The sequence below is a fragment of the Hetaerina americana genome, unplaced genomic scaffold (genome assembly GCF_022747635.1).
Source record: "Hetaerina americana unplaced genomic scaffold, ioHetAmer1.1.p SCAF_3, whole genome shotgun sequence".
Lineage (NCBI taxonomy): Eukaryota > Metazoa > Arthropoda > Insecta > Odonata > Calopterygidae > Hetaerina > Hetaerina americana.
This window is the reverse complement of record NW_027286874.1, coordinates 20,202,518-20,227,064: the sequence shown is the minus strand read 5'-3', so window position 1 is coordinate 20,227,064 and position 24,547 is coordinate 20,202,518. Positions and strand designations below refer to the sequence as shown.

The 24,547-nt window shown below is 37.5% G+C and overlaps 2 protein-coding genes across 8 annotated transcripts in view; one reads left to right on the top strand and one right to left on the bottom strand.

The window, feature by feature from the left end:
- l(2)gl (LLGL domain-containing protein l(2)gl) overlaps positions 1 to 24,547 on the top strand; it is a 106,231-nt gene that overhangs the window by 1,766 nt on the left and 79,918 nt on the right. For 2 of the 7 annotated variants that reach the window (XM_071588703.1, XM_071588704.1), the window contains exons 1-3: positions 16,776 to 16,885; positions 16,969 to 17,057; positions 22,676 to 22,764. In XM_071588703.1, coding sequence (XP_071444804.1) covers positions 22,681 to 22,764 — 84 coding nt within the window. In that variant the 5' untranslated portion in view covers positions 16,776 to 16,885; positions 16,969 to 17,057; positions 22,676 to 22,680. Of the gene's footprint in view, positions 1 to 16,774; positions 16,886 to 16,968; positions 17,058 to 21,351; positions 21,559 to 22,675; positions 22,765 to 24,547 lie in introns of those variants that run through there. The other 5 variants (XM_071588702.1, XM_071588707.1, XM_071588708.1 and 2 more) reach the window with 5 other exon arrangements.
- Positions 15,072 to 16,364, bottom strand: LOC139691004 (intraflagellar transport protein 27 homolog). Its single transcript, XM_071588709.1, has 4 exons — positions 16,106 to 16,364; positions 15,897 to 16,016; positions 15,571 to 15,819; positions 15,072 to 15,496 (listed from the first exon to the last, which is right to left on the bottom strand). Exons 1-4 carry the CDS (start codon positions 16,220 to 16,222, stop codon positions 15,419 to 15,421), a joined length of 564 nt encoding a protein of 187 aa, XP_071444810.1. The 5' UTR covers positions 16,223 to 16,364; the 3' UTR covers positions 15,072 to 15,418.

Sequence of the window (24,547 nt, the reverse complement as noted above, 5' to 3'; positions counted from 1 at the left end):
GTAATGCAAAATGAATACACATCACAACATCTATTCATGATTTACGATTCGCGGATTTACAGCCCGCGATCTTTAAGGTTAAATAGCTTTTCCTCCAGAATAACAATGGAACCCCTGACCTGTGCCCACGTTTTAAGTTTTAAGTCATCGTGATTTGCTCCAATGAAACTAAAACGGTACCAAACGTTCTGATGGCAATACAAAATAAAATGTAAGAATGGTGAGCTTTTTTAAATGAATATTGAGTCAAAGACTGCTGTCGGGCATTCTTTGAGGGTTTCATTAAAAGCGTCTCAGAGTGCATATAAAACCAAATGAATTACAATTTGAAAATTACTAAGCGGAGATGAAGATACTTGATTCGTTCAATAAGTTCGTAGAAAATCCAAGACAAATTTTTCTCGAAAACAACGATCATGTACTCATTGTAAACAAATTTAACGAATAAGTATTGAATAGGTAGGTATATAGGTATATTGCAATGACACTTTAAATTGTAGGATTTACGTGCCTCCGTGGCATTTGTCCGGGATATCGAAAAGAACAGGCTAATGCTGCGTCGAAAATTAAAAATTAATTAAATAGTACAGAGTGCAACCTGGTCACGAGAATGTAAGCACCGAACTTCTCCCCACAAGATCGATGACTTTCCCTCGATATGTCTTACGGTAAATGGAAGAAAGTCCTTTGAGAACACTATCCTAAGGATGAAGAGTCTTCAGGGATGTACGTTCATGGAAGGGAATGAGTTCTAAAAAGTTACATCTCATCCATGGCATTAACATCAGATCAAAGAAATAGGATTAAATTCGTAAGACTTAAATAGATTGACGTAGAATTATTTTACTTCTCATGGATAAATTTCAAAATCCCATGCAGAAAAGTAATGAATTCACCGGAAAATATTTGTTTGGATGTTTCTCCTTTCCCGCCACCTTTGTGGTTTCACAATCTTCCGTCATATGTGGGTCGTACAATATTTCCTTAGAAAATCGATGAGATGGCGCTCGTGTTATCGAAAAAGGTTTGCTTTTTGTAGGCCTCATCTCACACTAGGCTGCTGTTAACGTTTCAGCTGTATCGATCTTGTGGTTTCCTTTATTATAGGCGATGGATGTAACAAACCTTGGTTTATTTAGAAAAATGGAAAAAATAAGTCTCGTGTGGTGATTAAACACTTATATTTAAAAGGGTTAACGCTGAAAGAGATTAATACTGAGTTGGATATTGTTCACGACAAATCTGCTCCTGTGTTTGCGACTGTTTACCATTGGGTAAATGAGTTCAAAGGGGGTCGTACATCCACAAATAATGAACATCGTTCGGCACGTCCAGTGGAAATGACTTCATCCGAAATGATAACCACGATCTGATTTTTTTAGTGTTCGACGATCAAATTTCACGAAATAGTTGAGGCCAGAGGCTTATATCAAGTTACTACAGTGTTTTCAATTTTGCACGAAAACTTGGGTGAGAAAAAGTCTCGGCAAAATGGGTGCCACGTTTGCTCTCCGTGGAGAACAAACGCAATCGTGTGGTCGATTCGGAAGCTGATTTGGTGCTTTTACGATGCAAACCTGATAAGGTTCTGCGTCGATGCATAACCGTGGACGAAACATGAATGCATTACTCATTCCAGAGACAATGGATCAGTCAAAACAGTGGTTTTCTAAAGGCGATCCGGATCTGAGGAAGGTGAAGATAGAGAAATCGGCCATCAAGGTGATGACCACGGTTTTTTTGAATGCTCGCGAAATCATTTAAATCAATTACTTGCCAAGTGAACAAACGATAAATGGAGAATATTCGTCGTTATTGCCCTGGTTGAGCGAAAAAATAAAGAAAAAACGCCCACATTTGGTGAAGAAGAAACTTCTCTTCCATTAAGGCAATGCACGGGCAAACATATGCGCAGTAAACATTTTAGAATTAAAATTCTAACTATTGCAAAATCCATTGTATTCACCAAATTTGGCCCCATAGACTTTTTTATTTCCAAACTTGAAAAAATTGATCGGCCTAAAACGATTCACGTCGTAGGAGGAAGTCATCACCGAGACAGATGCCTATTTTGAGGACCTCCAAAATTCTACGTTTATGATCTCTTAAAAAAAGCTGGAGAAACGCTGAGGGAAGGGTATTAAGCTTAAAGGAGAGGGTGAAAATAAAAAATACCCTAAATAATTTGTTTTCCTATTTTTAAAGGACTTATTGAACAACCAACGTATGTGTGAATTATGTTTTAACCACAGATTTAATTTTGAATTTTGGATAGATTGCAGGCAGAGGTGGTGTGTGTAAAAAAATGTGAAACCAAGTTATTATTGCTAGTTTTTGCGAATTGGGAACAGCTAAATTAATTTTTTTAAATTACGGATACCAAATTGGTGCCATCGGAATGGAAATAATGAGTACTAATGCCATCTTAAATAAGGGTGACAATATAACCAGGAAACTACAGGAGAATCAATCTCCTTACGATTTTAAGGTTAACTACAAGATTAATATTCGAAAAAATGGCGGTAATCATGTCAGGAGGTGGACGTCAAGGTTTCACCAAATAGTTGAGAAATTGCTCAATTATAACAAAGTTGTTTTCGTGTAATTTGTCTATGCAAAGAAGGCATTTGACAGAGATCGTTTTGCTCAAACTTCAAAAAGAAAGAGAAATTCCGTTCTCTTCAATAGAAGTAATTCAGGATATACGACGAGGTTTCGCAATCTTTAAATTATTACTAAAAAAATAATTGAGATGGAAACTTAATTTTTATTTGATATTCTTAAGACTTCCCTACAAAGTCACCATACAGAGTTATAAATTTCTCCCAGCATTTCTTGACCTTTCAAAGGCTGTCATTGTAGAAACTAATTGGATTGCGTCAAAAACCATTGTTTCACCTATTGAATGACATCCTTTATGTTTTCAAATTTCAGATCCCGCAATTGTTTTTTGAGGTTTAAATCGAGATAATAGGGTGGATGCGTGAGTAGGAAAATTTCAAAGCCTCATTTCATCGAATGCTTATTACGCCGTGGTCGGGATTTCAGGTTGTCCTGCCTTTGCTTCGGAAAAGCAATCGACAAACGCAGCGTTCTGACACCTTTGGCAGATGCACTCTTCGTGAATAATTTTCCAGACACTGCCGTAACTAAGATCAGTCTTAATAAGGATCTTTGGGTTTTTGCTCTTTGGTCTAATAGAATAAAGTTCTCCCCTTCCTTCGCTATGGCAGCATCGTCCGTGAGTGAATTACTGTAGTACAAACTAAGAGAAGTGGATGGCCTTCCACTTCTCTAAGATTGTATAATTGTTTCCTTATCATTAAAAAGTAGCATAAACTATGATATCTCAAGGAAATTTTCTCGACAAATGAAATCAAATCAGAGATGATACATGTGAATTCCTACGACTGTTCATGAACGTTCGTGTATACGTACTTAGTGAATGTGGCTCACGGAATCAGAGAAAGACGCCCTTTTTCACCTCAGCATAACAAAATAATTGATATCATCAGGCCTAAAACTTTATTGAATTTTTTTGCTATTTTTCCTTCGCCATCTTGGAACTCATTGGCATTTATAACGGCACAATTTTGAAATAGCTCTCTTTCAGATATGTTTTACTTCTTGTATAAACATTAAATAGTTATTTTATATGTGAGTAATATTTGAATTGTCAAAAGTAGGGATTAATTAATTTATTCAAAATAATTTCGGAATGGTGAATAGGGATAGAGAAATAAACCAAGGAAAAGGAGGCATTAAGGGATATAATTGGGAGGCTGGCACCCTTTTTCCATTCTGAAACATATCGTCAAATTAATCAAGATTTAGCTGGGAAAAATTTCACGTATAACGATCTCAATAAACAAATGAATACGTTTCGCGGTATAGTAAATCAGGGCTTTATAGTAACAGGTGAAACTAGTGACAATTATGACATTGCATCCTTTCCAACATTACAGTTATCCCGGGCATTGATGAAGAGATGAATATTGGCTGGTAGGGCGTGTTTGGCATGTTGACGAGAGAGTGGGCAGAGAAATATTGGGTAGGAGGACATATGGATGAGATATGACAAATGTGACGGACTCTGGGAAAACCATGAAGAGAAGGCGAACATTTTTAGGAGTTCGGGGGCTCAAGGAGGGGAATCGGAGATATAGATAGTTCAGAAACCCGAATAAGCGTGCCTGGTAGAGAAACATCACATGACTCTTTCATAAATTCACATCAACCGATTCCTCGACTTTTTTCCCTGCCTTCACGGCATCTATTTGAACTCCTTTGAGCCTATATTTCCACAATTCTGCTCCGTAGTTCCCGTTTATGCCCATTATCTTTTGGAATTCTGCTCCGATGATATAGGTAGCCCATTTCTATGAAAAGACTAGCTTTCTCCTTGCCAATCTGCGCTATTTCAGTAACTTTGTCCTTTTCTGAGACAAAACTCTACAATCAATGACTCCTAATGAAGCATCACACGATATGAAAGACGAAGCCATACCTTATTATTCCGTTAAGGTATATATGTAAGCTAGAATTCTTAAGTAAATATTAGCTCTTGTACTTTGGTTGGCCTCTGCTGATTGGATTATTTACAATGCTTCCTTTACTGCTCACTTCTATGACCCATCGACATTAAGATTCACTTTGCTCGAGAAATCCTTGCGCTTAGCCTTAAAGATCAACACTATAGTTACTCTCAAAGACCCTGGCAAAAAGTTGCTTGGATTGGACAACTTCTGGATAATATCTCTATCACACTCCTTAGAGTGATATTTTTATTAAGACATATTGTTGGAGCGATTAAGCACAAAGCTAAACACATAATGCAAAAGTAAAACTCGTACATTATCTATCATTTCACGAGCCGCCAGTCTTAAAAAGCAGTAATTTCATATGGTAGAAGACAGTTTTCTACTTAATTCCATTAGTTAATATGTTTTAAATTACAAAATTAATTAAGAAGATAAGGATCGTGACTGAAAGAATCAAATTTCAAACCAGTCGTAGTTCATTAATTAAAAAAATAATGCAACAGTCATTAATGCGTATTTCGGAAACAGATATGATGTGATTGTACGGTTTTTAAGAACTCTTGAGGTTCTAATTATTGTTTTAAACAAGCTCTAAGACAACTGGGGGTTGTCTTTGAGTCACCGATTTCTGAAACTATGCGATTTTGGCTGCTTTTCATCGCAAATTAGTATAATTTAAACTAATACAGATTGGTGCTGTTATTTTAACATTATCACAAATATTATGTAATTCTGCACATGATATGATGCGCGTGAGAACGATCATTACTGATGGCGGGATAGTTAATGCATTAATGTTGGGAGTCCTCCACTGCCATAAGAGCACGAACGACGTTAATTTCAATGCAAACTAACGCAGGAAGATCCCGTTTTTACTATCGTCATTTGATAGAGATAGATTTAGAGATATGTCTGAAAATTCAGAAAATGCTATCGAAATGAAATGTATGAGACGTCTCGTAAATCTCATTTTTTAAATAAATAGAAACTAGCGTGGCTGTCCATGCTTAGTCATGATTTCTCTATTTTGAAACGTAACATCGAAAAAAACCCGTCGGACGATTTACTTCTGCCTCGGCTATTTGTCTTGAACTACAAACAGAATTAAAACTTGATTTAATAAATTTTCTCCGAAAATACTTTCTCCCGAAGCAAAAATTTGCGGGACAATTTATCAGAAAGCAATCATAAAATATGCGTACTATTTTTAGACCTTTTCTCGTCAGTAAGTTTGCCGTGTGCGTAATATTCGTATGGTGGACTGCATCCTTGACGTGGAGGAAGAGCTTGTGTATTCCGATGACATGAGAGCAATGATAATTCATCCAGGTAATGTCACCCGTGCCAGAAAGGTCGAAGGGTAGGAGCCACACGAAAGGCAGTCTCTACAGCCTCTGTTCCTCAGTGTGACGGCTTCAAAGATTTAAAGAAACGAGTATGAGGATGCAGTAGAGAAAATGATCAGTGAGGAAAGGGAACTGAGTACAATAGAAGAAAAGTGGGAACATATCAAAAAAGGGATATTTAAAGCCGCAAACGAAACTATAAAATCTGGAAGGAAACCATATATTGCTGCTGAGGTAATTCGGCGGATCTAAAATATAAGGTATTACAAGAAAATAGTATTAAAAATGTAAGGAAAGGGCTCTTTGAACGTGTACACAGTATTTATTTGGAATAAATTTGGCCAGACGATTTCCTTGGGTATATTTTGATCCCCATCCCGAAAAAATGTGTAAAAAAAAGCTGTAAGGTCTCGAGGATTATAAGTTTAAGTCAAATGTTTCAATTTTACAACAAGCTTAGAAATATCATTATAGCGTTACAGAATAGTCTAAACCATTACCTAGACCAGGGTGGGAACTCTTTTTCGGTTGGAAGGCCAAAATTTATCCCAAGGAAACCTCATTAGACCGCATTCTATACTTATACGGTCGTATACAGGCATTTCTTTTGGTACATTTTTAAAATACCGTCGATGCTTGCATACATTTCTACGAATGCAAAGCAAAAATGAGGAAATACAATTGATATTTGATATATAGCGTGCTTTTGTGTGGCACGGAAACGTGGTCATTGAAGCAGGATGATAAGCATAGATTGGAGGCTTGTGAAATGTGGGTATGAAGAAGGATGGAGAAGGGGAAGTGGACAGAGAGGAAAACAAACAAGGAAATGATGGCAAAGAACAAAGAATTTTTGGGGAAAGTCAAAAATGGGTAGGAAAGATTGATGCAGAGCATTTTAATTGGAGATGGGTAATAGAAGACTGATAGAGGGTAGAATGTCAAGCAAGCGAAAGGGTAGCAATAGGATGGGCAATGTTGGGCGGTATGAATGGAGGAAGGAAGTATGCAGAGTTGAAGAAGGGGCTTATTGTAAAAACAGGCTGTCCACCCAAAGCCTACCTGAACCATTGGAATACGAGTTATTATAAATTTATTTAATACATCAGAATTATTTTCTCTTTAATTCTGTTTAAGAAATAGTCACATATCAGTGAAAACATAGATTGTGTGATGTTTGGAACAACTGTTACTTCGGTAGTATATGCTCAAAATTCACTCCTCAATTGAGCTGAGGAGATTTTTAAAAATACAAATAATGCACTCTCATCTCTCACGAGGAGGTCCGAAAATTTCTTAACATTGAGGTTCGCTTATTTTGGAAAAGTCCTTAGCATGACTCAATGCCGATCGGTTTTAGGCAAATATATCAATTTTCAAACATCAAATGCATCAATTTATCAACTGAAGCATGATTTTTCAACATATTATAGAAAATGCCAAAGCAAAGTATGTTACATGATTCAAATATTTAACTTTTCCTTGATGACACCCAAATCATATTATGCTATATGCAAGAATTTTGAAGTTAATTTACATTATACAGGGTGCGTTCCGAAAGTAATGCAATTATTTTTCTGAAGTAATTTATTGAACAGATTTGTACAAAAACTTAAAATTCTTCGAAGTGTGTCCTTGAGCCTCAACACATTTTTTCCAGCGACTCCGCCCGTGACCGGTGCGCGCCCTGGAAGGCGTCTTAGGGGACCTCTCGCAAGGTCTTCGTCACGGCTGATAGGATATCTTATCTGGACGATAAACGTTTTCCTTTCAGGGCTGCCTTAATCCGAGGGAACAAACAGAATTCTGCTGGGGCGACGTCAGGACTATAGGGGGGTGGGGTGGCGTTGGCACCTGCTTTTTGGCGAGGAACTCGCGGACTCGTAGCGCGTTGTCGTGATGATCTCGCCTGGTAGGGGAGATGTCTTTTCTCGTTCTGATTAGCCTTTTCGGAGTCTTTCCAGCACATCCAAGTAGGCAGCGCCAGCGGTCCTTATACACCACTCCTTTACTGTCAAAAAACACAATGAGCGTTGTTTTCACTTTTGATTTGCTCATTTTTGTAATTAGGACGGAGCAGTCCCCGTAAGTCTCACGAATCATTTTGTCAGTCTCCTCAAGAGATATTTTCAGTTTAACAAAAAACTTATTCGTAACGTTGCTCGATCGTCGATTCCATTATTTTCTTTACACGATCGGCGCGCTGAGGTTTACTGATGAGAAGCTGATGTCCTGCCGCTTCTACAGCTTGGAGAGAACTTGGACCGGTTTCAAGCCAAAGTTTAGCCCCACACCCCACCTTCTCCAATTGGTTCGATCCCACTCCGATCAATAGGAGCGGCGTGGGAATATCAATTGCATTACTTTCGGAACGCACCCAGTATATAATTTTAATTCGCTTTTCTTCCTATCCCATTTGTCCATTTCAGAAATTTTAGGCTTTTGGCCTTCTGCAGGTCAGCGTCTGACCTGAAGAAGGCCGAAAGCTGAAACTTTCTGAAATATCGTATGAGTGTCCTTTTACGTGCTTTCTATTTACCTATTTCTATTGTTGTATTCTATTGTGCCGTCCAAATGTATTATTCTCGTGAGTGCTTCTACATCATCTATACTATATACGAGGCATGTTCATAAAGTAAGGGCCGTTTGGTCACAGGAAAAAATATACTCATATGAAACACATTTTATTGGCACTTAGTTAATTACAAACCTACTTCACTTCTCTACATAATCGCCGTTCACTTCTATGCATTTTTCGTACCGCTGCACCTGCTTCTTTAACCCCTCGGCATAGAAGCTCGCCGCCTGAGAGTTGAACCAATTGACAACGCCGTTCATGAGTTCATCTTCGGTTTCGAAACGTTGTCCACCGAGCCACTGTTTCAAGTGCAAGAAGTGGAAGTAGTCGCTAGGTGCAAGGTCAGGACTGTACGGTGGATGGTCAAAGAGTTTCCAACGAAAATCTTGAATTTTCTCATTGGTTTTGGCAGCAGTGTGATGACGTGCGTTATCGTGGAGGAGAATCACGTCAGATGACAGTTTCCCGCGTCGTTTGTTTTGGATCGATGGTCTCAGTTTGTTGGGCGTTTCGCAGTACACATCGGCTGTAATTGTTTTCCCACGTTCTATAAAATCCACTAAAAGAACAACGTTTATGTCCCAAAAACGGTAGCCATCAATTTTCGACTTCTGTACGGAGTTTGCTTAAACTTTTTCGGTTTTGGTGAATAGGAGTGTCGCCACTGCATCGATTGCTGTTTTGTTTCTGGATTGATGTAGGATATCCACGTCTCTTCCCCGGTAACAATGCGAGAAAACAACTCATCTCCAACTTGTTGGTAACGGCCCAAATACTCCCGTCCACTGGACATCTCTTTGTGGTGGCCGGTGAGCATTTTCGGTACCCACCTTGCACACAATTTGTGGTATCCGAGGTTTTTCATGACAATATTGTAGACAGTGGAGAGGAAATTGTTCAGCCAGGCCATTAATCGTCAATCGACAATCACATCGCAATTTTTATTCCACTTGCGCAACAATTTCATCGGTCAGGATACTGGCCCTGCCTCTTCGCTCCTCGTCATGGAAATTTGTTCGTCCATTTTTTAAATCACGGGTCTAACCTTTCCTTCACTCTTAACTGTAGGTCCATAAACTAGGCATAATTCCCGATGAATTTAAGCAGTCGACAATCCTTTTGCGTACAAGAATCGTATGACAGAACGCACTTCACAGCTGACGGGATGGACGATTGTCGCGAACAATATTGTTTGCATGCAACGACAAGCAAACGACTTCTGAAACAAAACAAATGTCGCAATTGCTTCTAAATGAATCAGTAGATGGCGCTGCAGGAGTGCAACTGTATTCTTAAGCGCGAATATTTACAGATAAGCGAACGGCCCTTACTTCATGAATATGCCTCGTATTAGTGGACATATCCAAAGGCGGCAGAGATCGATGCAGAGCAATTTGATTTTGCAAGGAGATTTGGAAGACGGCGAAATGTTGGGCAAACGAGGAAGGGGTAGGAAATAGGATTGTCATCTTCGACGAAATGAAAGGGATGTAGGTATGCGGCATTGAAGATAGGCATATTATTATGTTGGATGTATCCAAAAACTACCTTAATCTGCCAATATCAACATTATATAATTAGTATTTTATACATGCACACACACAAAACATATTTATATTTATAAATATATATATATACACACATACATATTATTATTATTAGGTTATCCACAGGTTAAGGTAGGTTTTTTGGATGGACACAGCTACTAAATAAATATTTTGTGATTCCTAACAAAATACAAAATCCAGTATCCTACTCTACATCAGACATCTCTTCATCTCTGAATACTTTCTTCCTCCCTTCATCCCATCCAACATCCCTATCCTGCTCCTTCCCTTCCTCATTTGCCTAACATTCTCCCCTCTATTACAGTCTTCAACATCCCACTGCCGGTCAATACCCCCTTCATCCACTTTTCCTGCCTCCTTAGGGTTTCTCCCAACAAACCCCTCTCTTTGTCCACCATACCAAGTATTTCCTCATTTGTTTTCTTCTCTGTCCATTTCACCTTCTCCATTCTTCTCCACACCCACATTTCAAAAGCCTCCAATCTACGTCTATACTCCTGCTTCAATGACCACGTTTCCGCGCCGTACATAGCTACGCTCCATATCAAAATTTTTTCGAGTCTTTTCTTAATATCCTTACTCAAAGTCCCTCTCATCACCTCCCTCCTCCTTGTGGAAGCCTCTTTGCCTAGCGCAATTCTTCTCCTTCCATCCCTACTACTTTGACCGTGTTGGTCCAAAAAAAATCAGATATACGTAAACTGTTCTACCTGCTCTAGTTTTTGCCCTCCTATTCTAATGTTAAGCTTGGCCTTTTTCTTTCTAGAAAATCGCATAACCTTTGTTTTATTAATATTGATTCTCATCCCATACCAGTCGCACTGAATTTCCAATTCATTCAGCAATGCTTGCAACCCCTTGCCTGACTGACAAACTAAAGCTTGGTCATCAGCAAACCTAACGGATTTTACGAATTTCCCAGCCACTTTCATTCCTACCTCCAGTTCATCCCATGCCTCCTTAATCATTTCCTCTGCAGACAGGTTGAAAAGCAACGGTGATAATGGGACACCCTGCCTTACACCTCTTCCTAACATTGCCCATCCACCCCCCTGTTCCCCACTCGCACCTGAGCAGTCTGAGGCATGTAAAGGTTGCGGATCAGCCTCCTGTCCATCTATTCCTATTCTCTTCAATATACTCATGAGTTTTTCCCAATACAATCTATCAAACGCTTTTTCAAAATCTACGAAACAGGCAAATACGTCCTGATTGTATTCTATATTCCTCTCGATTAGCGATGTCATTTTTGCCATGGCACCATAGGTGCCTTTCCCATCTCTAAACCCTAACTGATAATCCCCTAAGTAATCATTTGTTCTACTTTCTATTCTGTTTTTGATGATCCTGAGAGCAATTTTAGCTATGTGGGAAATCAAACTTGTTTTTCTGTAGTCCTCACATGATGTAGCCTTTACCTTTTTCGGACTAGGAACTAAAACCGATCTCACAGTCTTCCGGCCAGATTCCTTCCTCATAGATACTACGAATCAGCTAATATAGCACCTTCCTCCCACATTTTCCTAAACATTTCAGTTGTTCCGCGGGAATGTTATCTACCCCCACGGCCTTATTTAGCTTATCTCCCTTAATCTCTTTCGGTCGCATCGTCGAGTATGCCTGGACCTAACCTATCTTCCTCTATATCATGTTCCTTTTCTATGTATAACTTTGTTGGTCTAAGTTCTTTACTATACACTTCTTCTACATACTCCTTCCATCTCTCTTGATCTTTCCTGCGTCAGCTATTATCTTACCCACCTTATATCTAACTATTAGCAAAGATCTTCCTTTCTTACTTCCGAATAATGGTTTAACTTTTCTGTACAGCGCACCAATTTCACCCTTCCTCTGCATACTTTCCATATCCTCACACTGCGTTTTACACCAAGCTTCTTTTGCTTTGTTGCCCGCCTCAATTAATTGTTTAACTTTTTTTACTTCATTTTTGCTAACTCTGAGTGTAAATTCTTCAATTTTCTCCTCTCATCCATCTTTGTAATCATCTCATCCGTGATCCATGGTTTCCTAGTCCTTTCTGCATTAAGGGTTCCAATAGTGTCTTTTGCGGCTTTCAATAACCGTTTCTTGATACTTTACCATTTTTCTTCGATAGTATTTAGCTCTTTACCATTCTCCATGATTTCCACGACAGCCTGTTGGTACTCTTCCTTTTTCAAACCTTTTAATGCTTCTAAATTCCATTTTCAAACCAGCCGCCGCGGCCTTACCTTTTTGAAACGGACGCTACATTTCATAATAACTCAATTCTGGTCAGAGTCCGCATCTGTTCAGAGCACTTTATCACACTGTTCCCAAACCTGTGTCTAACAAGAATAAAATATAGCTCATACCTTTCTGAGTCACCTGGCATTTTCCATGTATACCTGCATCTTTTGTGGTGTCTAAACCAAGTGTTGTTGATGACTAATCCCTGTCTCCTGCAGAACTCAACTGCTTTCTCCCCTCAGTCATTCCATGTGCCTAAACTGTAGTCCCCACCTCATCCCCATCTCTTCCTTCACCTACCGTCGCATTCCAATCCCTCATCACTATTTAATATTTCCCTGCAGGAACACATGCGATTATGTCCTCTAATTGATCGTATATCCTATCGACATCTTCCTTTGTATGGTTGCTCGGTGGCATGTATAGCTGAATAATAACCAAGTTCGTTGGTTCTGCTTTTATCTCTACTAGTAATAGTCTATCCATTACCTGTTCTGTGTTGACTACGCTTCTTCCTACCTCTTCATTTAATACAATGGCAACCCCACGTTGGCTCTCGTTCCCGCGGTTGTATATTATTCCATACTTATCACTCCAATAATCCCCTCTATCCTTCCATCTAACCTCGCATAGACCTAAAATATCTATTTTTCCCCTTTCCATCTCTTGCTTAACATTCTCCAATTTCCCTGTCCTCATCATTGTCCTCACAGTCGTCGATCCTAATCTAACTAATGTGGTCTTCATCTCCTGCTTCTTCTATCCTGCTGCTGCTGGTTTTCCCTTGCAAGGGTTTCGTGGGATGACGACTGCGGAAGCCTTGCCTCCCCCACTGCCAGGCACGACACACGACCGATTGGGCCGAGCCCTGTAGTTGAAATAGTATTGTAGTTAAATATCTGTATGGTCCATCATGTTAATCTTGGGAATGATAATCGAGATGGTCTCCCGTTGACTTCCTCAATAGTGTTTTTAACGTGACACTATGACTTACTGGCCGCCCCACTAGGGTCAGGCATCATTGCAGCCGCCTCACTGAGGATCAGACGCTGCGTGGACTACCTTTCGTCTGGTTCCTAACCTTCGACCTATCTGGCATGGGTGACCCTACCAGGAGCAATTATTATTACTCCTGCCAGTACAGCTCTAGGGGTCATCGGAATGCACAAGCCCTTCCACCACGTCAAGTTTGTAGTCCAGGGAGGGGATATATATATATATATACATATATATATATATATATATATATATATATATATATATACACACACACATACATACATGCACATACATACATACACATGTTTTTAAAATAAAGAGCATTTAACACTGTGTGTTTCTTTTTAGTATCATCATAATATACTTGATTTTATCTGATAAAATATTCATGGACAGATATAGTGACTGACCATGGTTAGATTATTTCATATGTTTTGTATTAATGCTGACAGATGAGTTTATCCCACTCACCTGGCTAGAGCCAACTTCTGTATCAGAACATGAGGTTTGGCTAGGCTATAAGTTCACAAACACTTTAATGCAATAGGATTTTCATTTAAGCTCTCATTAACTGCTTAAATTTCTGGTCCCATTTTTCATTTGTTGAAAAATAAATGAACATGATGTGAATTCCACTCATGGCAGAAGGGCATTTGCTCAAAAACAAGAGTGTATTTATTGTGATTTCAGTGATCAATAAATGAACATTTCATCCATGAATGACCACTAAAATCATGAGGGATTAGGGTAGTCATATATACATAATGATAAGGAAAAAAATGATACAATAAATTTCATAAATTTTGCCTTTGAAAACCACGCCTTAGGTTGTAGAAAAAACTCCATTATGAAAATATGTTGGTTACAAATAACAGGAAATGCCTTATGCAACATGTTCATCAATGAATAAGTTCTCCCTAAATTTTCTTCTAACATTCCCGCTCAAAGTGACCTTGGTGGTTCCTGTTGATTACAGAGCACCAACCAAAAGACATCATTCATTCCAAAAGGAAAATTGAGTATTCAAGTAAAAATGTGAACAATATACATAATATGTCCATTCTATCAATTGTCTAATACATAGTAACATCACATGGTATTGTATGCAGTAAGTACAGACTTGGAAGAGCAGGTTTTTCTTCCTAGTCAGGAGTTTAACTTCATTAGGGATTATACATAAAATCATACATTCACATATGACATAGATGTAAATAACCTTTGTAAGCCAATGTAATTATTTACCTAGGCCTGTATTCAAACCTGAAAGCCTAAATATTGAGAGATTAGGGTTTCAATCGGCTGGCAAGTTTTTTTGCAGTATCGAATTTTCAAATTCATGTGCACCCATTGGGTGACCATGCTGATGTTACTGCTGCCTAATTCCCAGCATAAACTTTGTATTCCACTAGCCCAAGGCTCTGAATCTTGAAACCCCTTAACTATTTTTGTCTATAAGGGGATATTAGATTGGGATGGGGCAACATTAATTATTATCCCTAATGTTGCAAATAACCTTAGCTGTTGGTTGCCTCCCCTAACACGGAAGTATGATTGATGACATTTATTTGATCATTTTTCTATTCCTAATGTACAGGATTTTAATGAACACAATATATACAGAGTTCTAAAATAAAATCAGAATTCACCTAATGGAGAAAACGAACAGAAAACGTGATTGTTAAATTTAATTTTGAGCGCAAAACTTTATGATGGCATGGTCACGAATTTTTTTATTAAACAGCAATTTCTGTTTAATAAAATCACACATTTTAAAAATTCGTATTGAGTCATTATTCATGTGCAAGAAAAATCCCTTTATTTTTTCATCAAAATCAAGTTACATCAGTAGCTGCAATTTTAAAATTAAAAGCAAAATTGAATGTTAAAATATTTCTCACCACATATGACCTGTGAATAATCTATACAGATTTATTAAAGTCACATATATGCTCCAACATTTGGCTGAATGCCTAAATTTTCAAAAGAGTAAAATGGTTGAAAAAATAGAAAGAGTTCAACTTACACTCGTGCATGTTTTTCAAACTTTGTTATTTGATTATTGAAAAATATTTGCAGTGGACTAACTCTACCCAATAAATATGTTAAATAATTCACGACTGTAGTGGTACAGTCAAGGCAAAAATATTTACATTCATCTCAAACTACAAAATTCGTTTTGTTGTGCATTTCTTTGGCAAGGTACGTAAAAGCTTCATCAACAGAAATACTGTTTTTCTGAAAGAGAGAGTATCCAAATTAGTAACAAATAATATCCATAAAATATTCGTATTGATATGTACTCAACTCACTGCCGTTCCTTCGAAATATCCAAATCCTAAATGAGATGCAACAAAATTCCCTTCGTCAGAGCTAATAATTCTTCTGTCAACAAGATCAGTTTTATTGGCGAATACGACTCCGGGAATGGAACAATCAGAAGCTTCATCAGTTGCTGGCTCTTGCACGGTTTTGACCATATCGACCCACTTTCTAATTGAATTATATGACTCCTTGGATGTTACATCAAAGACAACAAAGGCAGCATTCAGCCCATTCCACTATAAAATGTTTATAAATTTGCATTCAGTAATCTCATTCGATATCACTGGTCATTTATGTTACACGAAAAACTTACAAATTTAGGGAGGAAATCTTCATATAGTATATTTCCGGCCGAATCATACAAAAGTAATTCGACTACATCTTTAGACTCCGGGATTATTATATCTTTCACATTCACAGCGACATCAGACGTCTGTAAATTAAAGGAAATTACTTCAATTAACCACGTTTGAAATAATTAACATATTTCGCTAAAAAGTTGTTAAGTCTGAAATAAAATACCATAACATAATTTTTGGAGAACTTTGTCCCACCAGAAAGGAGAGCTTGTATAATTGAGGTTTTACCCACTAATGATTCACCGACTACAGCAATTTTGAACAAAGCTATCTCGTGCATTTCCCCACCAAAAGTATACGATAATCAGGACGAAAGGGTACGGCGCCGGTGAAAGCTCTCCGCAAAGTCCTGCCAGCCTTGTTTACCAACAAATTATAGTTACAATACTTAGCCCACAGACCCTGGGCAGAGTAACCAACCTTGTAAAACTGTACGAATTAACGTAGAAATTTTAAAATTTATTAACATGACGTACGGGCGAGAATGTACGTATTATTCTTGCCTTACATGTGAAAAAAATTAAGGCAAAATATAATTTAATTCAGCAATTATAAAGAAAATTAGTTTTAGGATAAGAGTAATGTAAAGGTACCTACTCTTTGTTGTTAAATAATGTATGCTATGTGATTATTGATTAATGTTGATTTATAATGCGTAAGGAACTTTAGTAACAATAATTTTTAAAGATGATTTTAAAAATATTAGATTTTAGCGAATGAATATGTGTAGTAGCCTAGAAACTTAAGAAGTCAATAAGAACAGTTGTCGGAGATATTCAGCAGTTGTGCCTATTAGTATGTGAATGTTTTGTTGTGTGCCAATTGATACGTTGCTTAAAAACCTTCAGATTTATTCTGAATTGATAAGGAGCTTCGAATTGCCTATTTTCAATAAATTTACTTCTGTCGTACATGTTGTAAGTTCGCCGATATTTCATTCAAGGTACACCCGCGAAAAATTAATGATTAATTACATTTATTGTATATTCTCATATTATTAAATGTCCTTCTCTGCATTCTTTTCAGTAAATATGATGAAGTATATCCGGGGATAAGGACCGCAGACGTCGGTGGAGAGGCAGACGGTTCTGGGGGAACAGCTCTCCTTCAAGAAGGTTAGTAAATCTTGTTTATAAAACATTTAGATGATGCTGTTGATTAAGTCGAAGCACTAACGCCAACATACCTCTACGCCAGTGTCAAAGGAAAAAATCATGTAAGAGTGCATCAAGCCGGAATTAAATATGCAGTATATATTTCAGTCAATCGCTGGTGTAATAGTTAGCATGTGGCTCTTCCGCGAATCTCAGTTTTGGCACTTAAAAATTATTCTAATTATTTTGGAATAGAGTGCTAGTTTTGAAATAAAGAAAATTATTGTTTAAAAATGTAAAAGCATGTTCTCAGGTTCAGCAGTCATCTAACATTCTGGAAACACAATTTTGGTTCCTTAAAACATTGAAATGAAATGGAGGATCATTTTTGTGATGACCTGCGCAGTTGTCTTTTAGGTTTCCCACATTTGTTGTATGTGTTCATCATTTATTGGACTGATATAATGCTATCGTAAATAAAAGGCGTTGTTGTAGTCAGAATAGGTATTTGGAAGCAGTTAAATTTTTATGAACATATTTCTGCATATTGTGCCATTATTTGTGGTTCAACTGCTCTTGAGTAAACATTGCCATATTTCCTTCAATCTTTCAATATGGAAATAATTAAACTATGAAATTAAAAGTTGGTATTTTATGGTTAACAGCTTGTCTGTATATTGATACATATTTGCAACTACATGTATATTCAATGCTTTGGAGCAACTCTCTAAACCAGCTTATGTAGCATTGGAAATAATGCATTCATGGATGCATCATCATACAAATGCCTATCAAGTGAGTTAGGTTTTTGGATGGACACCTCTACCAAAAATTGTCTGGTCTGTCATAGCATAACACAACCCATCATAGCACTCTACAACAAGCCCCTCTTCGTCTACCTATACTTCCTTCCTCCCTTCATTCTGTCCAACATTCCTATTTTATTCCTCACCTGCCTTATACTCTTCCCAATACCACAGTTTTCAACTTCCCACTGCAAATTAACTTTGCAGTGGGAAGCAGGATTTGCAAATGCTTTGCATCCATTTTTCATGGCTCCTTAAGATTTCTCCCAACAATCCCCTCTCCTACCCCACATTATTTAGCACTTCCTTATTTGTTTTCCTTTCTCTCCTCTTCATCTTCTCCTGTCGCATCCCATCCAGTCACCTCCCCTAAAATCTACTAGTGTCTACTCAAGGAAATGTGAGGCTACAGTCAGAGAAACTGTGAAGTGTCTTGTCTGCCTGGGTGGCTGCATTGCCATTAATTTCTCACATTGGGAATTTTTTGTCTCTGCTGTATAATCCTAATGGCTAAGCATCTACTCCTAAGTCAGTGGATCTGCAGAACTAGATTATAGGGGAAACATTTTTATGCACAGAAGGGGATGCTTCTGGCTTAATATCAGCTTTAGAGTGACATTTAAACAGGTTGCAAGGATGGGCGTAAGGCGGAAGAAGTCCGAAGAAAGGGTGGGTGACAAAGCATGGCAGGATTGGAAGAAGGCATCAGGACTTTGGGATGTTGTAGAAGCCTTTGAGGCATTTCATCATTGCACTACAGGCTGGTGGAAGTCTAAAGATTAATGAGCCTTTAGTGATTGAGAGATGAAGGGCGATGCAATGGGAGAAGTCATTCAGCCACAATGAACATAAAAGTACACAAAGAGGGAAAAAGGAAAGAAGTTCAGATGGCCTATAATTACCATTGATGATTTTTATGAAAAACTTTATATCATTCATGGCACAGGGATCAGAAAGTCTGGAAATGCTGTGAGAAGACCGATTATAATCTAGAGAGAAGCCTCTGAAGTGTACATGATGGTATTGAATGATAGAAAGAAGTGCATCAGGCTTTCAAGTAGTTTAAGGGAAGCGGTTGGAGCAGTGGCCCAAATTTGGGTAACGTATTTAAAGACAGGGGAAACAGACAAAAAAAAAGTCATCTATGTTTACTGCAAATAACAAAGGACCAAGGATTTCCTTAGGAAACACCATAATTAACAGGGACAAGAGAGGACAACACCACAAATCACAATGCATTGCTGCCTATATGTTAGGAATTAAGAGAAAATTCCTGAAATCTATCATGAATATGATAGCGATTCTCCAGTTTGTTAAGTAGCCATTGGTGATTTAGTTTATCAAAAGCTTTTTCAAAACAACATAGCAGGAATCCAATTTAAACGAGTGCTTGAAGGTCCAAATGCAGTGATGATACCAAAAGGAAGGAAACCATGTTCTTCCTCAGAGATACAAGAAAGAGTGAAAGAAGTGTTTGATGCATAGTGTGATTGCAGACAGTTGACAGAATGGGTAGAATAGAAATAGGTTGGTAAGACTCAGTGGAAGATTTTATGTATAAAATTTGTTTATGCATTTATGCTCTATGCCTCAACAAAGCATCTCAAGTTAGGATCGAGATTCCTAAAAAATATTCCTCTGGGTGGGAAGCCTATATGATACCCACCGCACCATCTTGATCCCCCTTTGCTTATGAAATGGCAGGCTACAGAACTAACCTCTTGGGTGGCAGTGAACTAGTCAGTCCTTACTGCCCCAACTACCAAAAAAAAGTTGTTTAAAATAATTTTTTTATGTGGTCATAATTACTTATTTCCATTGTGATTGCAGTTGTCATATCAATTTATTTTTCTGAAATTGGTGAAAAGAAATTTTATACTTCAAGTATAAATTCACCAAATTTTATGTAAACCATTTCTTATAATAGCATGAATTGAAAGTGAAATTCCATAGTCCCATATAATTTTATTATTTTAATACAGTGCCAGAACCTAGAAAATGAGGAAGCATCCTTGTAAGATTATAATGCTACCTACCAAAAAAAGGTATTCCTTTCATAAAAATTTAATTTAAAAATGTGCATTGAATTGTTAGGTGCGTTTTGAAATTATTCTATTATGGAATTCTATTATGAAATTATTATAATGAAATGCCTTTGCCACCTATCGACATAGTTGCATTGTAAAAAAAATGCCATCTGCAAGTGGGTTTCCAAAGGAAAATTGAGTTATGATCTTATTCAGATAGTGGTCGATCCACCCTAATTGAGTGCTACATCATCCCCATCTGAGCGAGGAGTGGGTATGTAATTGGATCTCCCAGTTCAGAAACGCCCTCAAAGATGACAGATCTTAAGTCCCGTAGAGGGGCAACCTGTGATACCGGCCTGGTTGAAATTTTAGGTTAGTTGAGTGCTAGTTAGAGTTAAAGCTGTTATCGTTACTACTGCCAGCATTGCTTATTTTACGCATATGTTATTTAGCAAAACCGCTAACCGCAACTTAAACTAGTGGGTTCTTTAGTGCATTAAACATTTTAAAAGATGTTTACATATGAAGTGAATATGTTCCTAAATAAAATGAAACTAAGCATTCCTAAATGACTAAATAGCGTCAAACATGATGCACATTAAGAGCAGCTGTTTTAATCACAACCAATCCAGTGGTATTGCGCAAAATAAATTAATCCAAACTGCAGAGGACAAGGTTATCTATGTGTGGATATTATCATTACATTTGCAAATTACGTTGTCTAGCTTGTTTGATGACCAGCTTGATTGGGATGGCCAGGAGATTTTTAGATTAACCCTTATTTTTTAATGATTCAGTGACCTTTCGTCATCAAGAAAAATTTGTAGAAAAAAATTATTTGAACATCTTCTGTATGAAATACTTTTAAAGTGAATTTTTCATCGGATCAAAGTCTGTAAGGCAAATTGCTGGGAGCTCCATTGAATTTACCATTAATGTAACCCTTTCTATGTTTACGGCATTTATTTACGCGTCTCACAAGTGTATAACTAAATTTTTACCGTTTATCCTGATTATAGAACAAAATCGATGAAGTATTAAAAGTGGTATTTCCTCTTCATGCAGTTTCATGAAGGACTCTATTTTTAACAGAATCATCAATCAAATATGATTGTATTTTAATGACAAACGTGGCAACGGATGAATCTCCTCCAGGGGAATATCATTCGATATGCGAAATCAAATTATTTTTCATTTAGTCCTACATTTATACTTTTTAATGTTTAATTGATTTATCCCAGTTCAGTGATATTCGAGCAAAAGAGGGGAATGACAAATTTTCGTACATATTTACGTTCTTCAATTGGTGTTTAAAAATATTTAGATCTTATTTCGTTGCGCACACATAGATGGCAGATGAGTTCCTCTCCATTCAGAATGTCATCGTGTCTCCGAAGGAAAGTAGTTCTTTGTTGTTGTGGATGCAACAATTATTATTGATCACTTAAGAAATTTTGAAATATATTTTAGGAAAAGCAATAATTTTAAACGTCCTATTCATTCACTTACGCATTCTAGAATAATTTTAAAAATATAAGGTTTTAGCGAATGAATATGTGTAGTAGCCTAGAAACTAATGAAGTTAAAGCGTCTATGTGGGCAGTGCACGTTGGTTTGGTGTGCTGTGTGAAGTAATACGTTGGAATTAAAGGATACACTTTTATTTGTGAAAGGAAATATTAATTGGTAAGTTCATGCATATATTCTTTAGGTTTGTTCACCTCAATAATTAATACTATTGTTAGAAGTCGTTGCCGGTGGTAACACAATTGTTGTCAGGATTATCCTCCCGACGAAGTTGACATTTTCGCCCTTCCAAGCGTAGCTAGCGGTTGTGCTGATAGAGTCGAGTGAGAATAATTTGTGCCGTGTTCGTTGACACTGTGTTCGAAGGCATTCAGATTTAATCCGAACGTTTTGTTACATCTTTAAAACGTCATCTGAGTGGCGGGAAGCCGTGAATTACCTATTTTCCATATATTTACTTTTAGCTTACACCTAGTTGTTGTCCAAGATCATCAAAACTTCAGTTAAGGTACATCAACTAGTTAATAATGGTCAATTACATTTATTCGCGTAGTTATTTTTGATTGTATCAATTACTAGGGTGCACTTTAATTTGTGAAAGGAAACATTAACTGGTAAGTGTATGCATTCATTCTTAAGTGTTGTTTACTTCCACAATTACCAAGTCGTTCCCGGTGGTAACAATTGTTGTCGGTGATACCCTCCCGACGAAGTTGACATTTTCGCCCTTCCCAGCGTTGTTAGCGGTTGGGCTTAGAGAGACGAGTTAGAATAATTTGTGCGGTGTTCGTTGACATTGTGATCAAAAACCTTCAAATTTATTCAGAATGTTTTGTAACTTCTTTAAAAACATCATTTGAGTGGTGGGAAGCTTCAAGTAACTAATTTTCATTACATTTACTTCGGTTGTGCACGTTATTGTTACCCAAGATCGCCGAAACTTCAGTCAAGGTGCAGCAGCCAGTAAATAATGGTTAATTACATTTGGTTGTGTAGTTTTGTCATTTTTAAGTCTACCAATTAATAGGATACACTTTCATTTGCTAATGGAAATATTAACTGGTAACTCTCATTCTCAAGGGTTGTTTACATCCGCAATTAGTAAGTCGTTGCCGGTGGTAACACAATTGTCGTAGTTTACTTCTGTCGTAGACGTTATTGTTGTTTTAAGTTCGTCGAAACTTCAATCAAGGAGCATCAGCCAGTAAATAATGATTAATTATATTTATTCCTGTAGCTTCTAATTTTTAATTGTGCCTCTCTACGTTATTTTCAGTAAATATGCTGAAGTTCATCCGGGGAAAGGGGCAACAGCCGTCGGCTGAGAGGCAGAAGGTTCAGCGGGAACTGTTCTCCTTCAAGAAGGTTAGTAATTATTTCTATTAAACATGTATATTATTTTTTTGATTAATTCTAAGAATTCTTCGCCGGTGTCAAAGGGAATTGAGTGAAATAATCCAACGGTAACTATGTAAAAATAAATGAATTCGCGAATTATTTACATGATTTTGCCAAATAATCCCATCTCTATGCATTTAATGCGTTTTCCCTACAATAATAGAAATCTGCTAGTAGCGGAAAACAAATTTTATGAAACTGAAATATCAGACGTTATCTTTAGTTATCTGTTGTCGGTGATAATACTTTTATTTCTTTGATTTAAGGGTCAGCGACTTCTTTTGCTATGGTATTTCAGTAGCGTAGTCTTAAATCCCAATCAATTGGGGTACTTTGGTATGGGTACGATATGAAGTCAAGCCTTATATTTTCAAAAGTTGTGATGGGGCATTTCGAGGTATTTTACCTGTGTATTGGCATGGTTGTGAATTACTATTTTGCCTTTTAATGATGAATTGTGAGATTAGTTTGTAGATAAATGAAATATGGCTCTTTTGAATGACATTAGCTTTTGGATTGCGACTGCGCTGAATGATCGTGGTATAAAGCAAGGGGAGTGGCATGTTTTAATATCACTAATGGGAATACGTTTTTTAATGCATTGTATTAAACCAGGAGTGATGGAAAGACACTTTAAATTTGTTCAGCGGGGAGAGGAACGTTTTCAGGAATTTGAAGAAACTAAATACTTTGGCAAGTTGTGTAAATTCATGACGCGAAAACAACCGATTCTGCAGATATTCTCAGAACTCTTCAATATTAATGCATCTGCCAATCCGAGGCTGTATTATTTTAATGGCCTATGCCTCTTAGAACCACAAAAATATGCACTTAGGTCACTTTTATGAGGTTCTAATTGGCATTGACGCCTATAAATTATTACTTTATTTTAATCGAGGCATTTAAGTTTTTTTTCCTGTTGGTGGTAAAATTGCAAGTTGAGGGAGTTAAATTTGTATTTTTTAAATTTAAGCTTGGACATCGAGACTTCAACTAACTTCGTCCACGGGATAATTTCCCTGGCGATAAGACCGGTTTCAATTGCACGCCAAGAAGGAATTATAGTCCTAATTGTGGAATTTCACACTTTTGGGAAACATTTGCTAATTCTTAATCCGAAGGTGTTATTAGACCGTGAAAAATTTGGTTTACGAGTAGATCTGCATGTTGTAATGTCCTCGTTCACCCTGGGTATTATCTAAACAAACTTATGCAAGACGCGAGCAGGACTAAGGAAACAAGCCAGTTAGTTCGAGCTTAAGATTAGTTGTGTGGGGTCCCTTTGTTCAAAAAAAACCTTTCCTATGTGGCTATTACTGCAATTTATGTTTATTTCGTTTTTTTTTCAATTTACAAGGAGGGCGATGGTCAGATTGTCTTCGCGAAAAGAGCCATGTTCAACTCTGCCTGACTATAATTTATCTCAGATGAATAGAGTTACGGTATTAGTCTTTTGCCAAATCTTGGCAAAAGGCATTTTATCTGTTCCCCGTGTGCATTCAGTGATGGTTTTCATGCCACAAGCACTACTCTTTCACTGTAGATGTCTGGCTTCGAGTACTGCGAATTTGTGGCAAATTTCTGGCCATGTACCTACAAGCAGCTTATACGAGTTCCTCGTATAAGCTGCTCTGGTGGTGTCGGCATAGGGGAACTGCGGGACCAGGCACGCAGCTGGAAAAATGTTATGGTTGATGTTCCGGTGCTGAGTTGCGCTCGTGCTTCTACATTTGAAATAAGTCATCGGAAT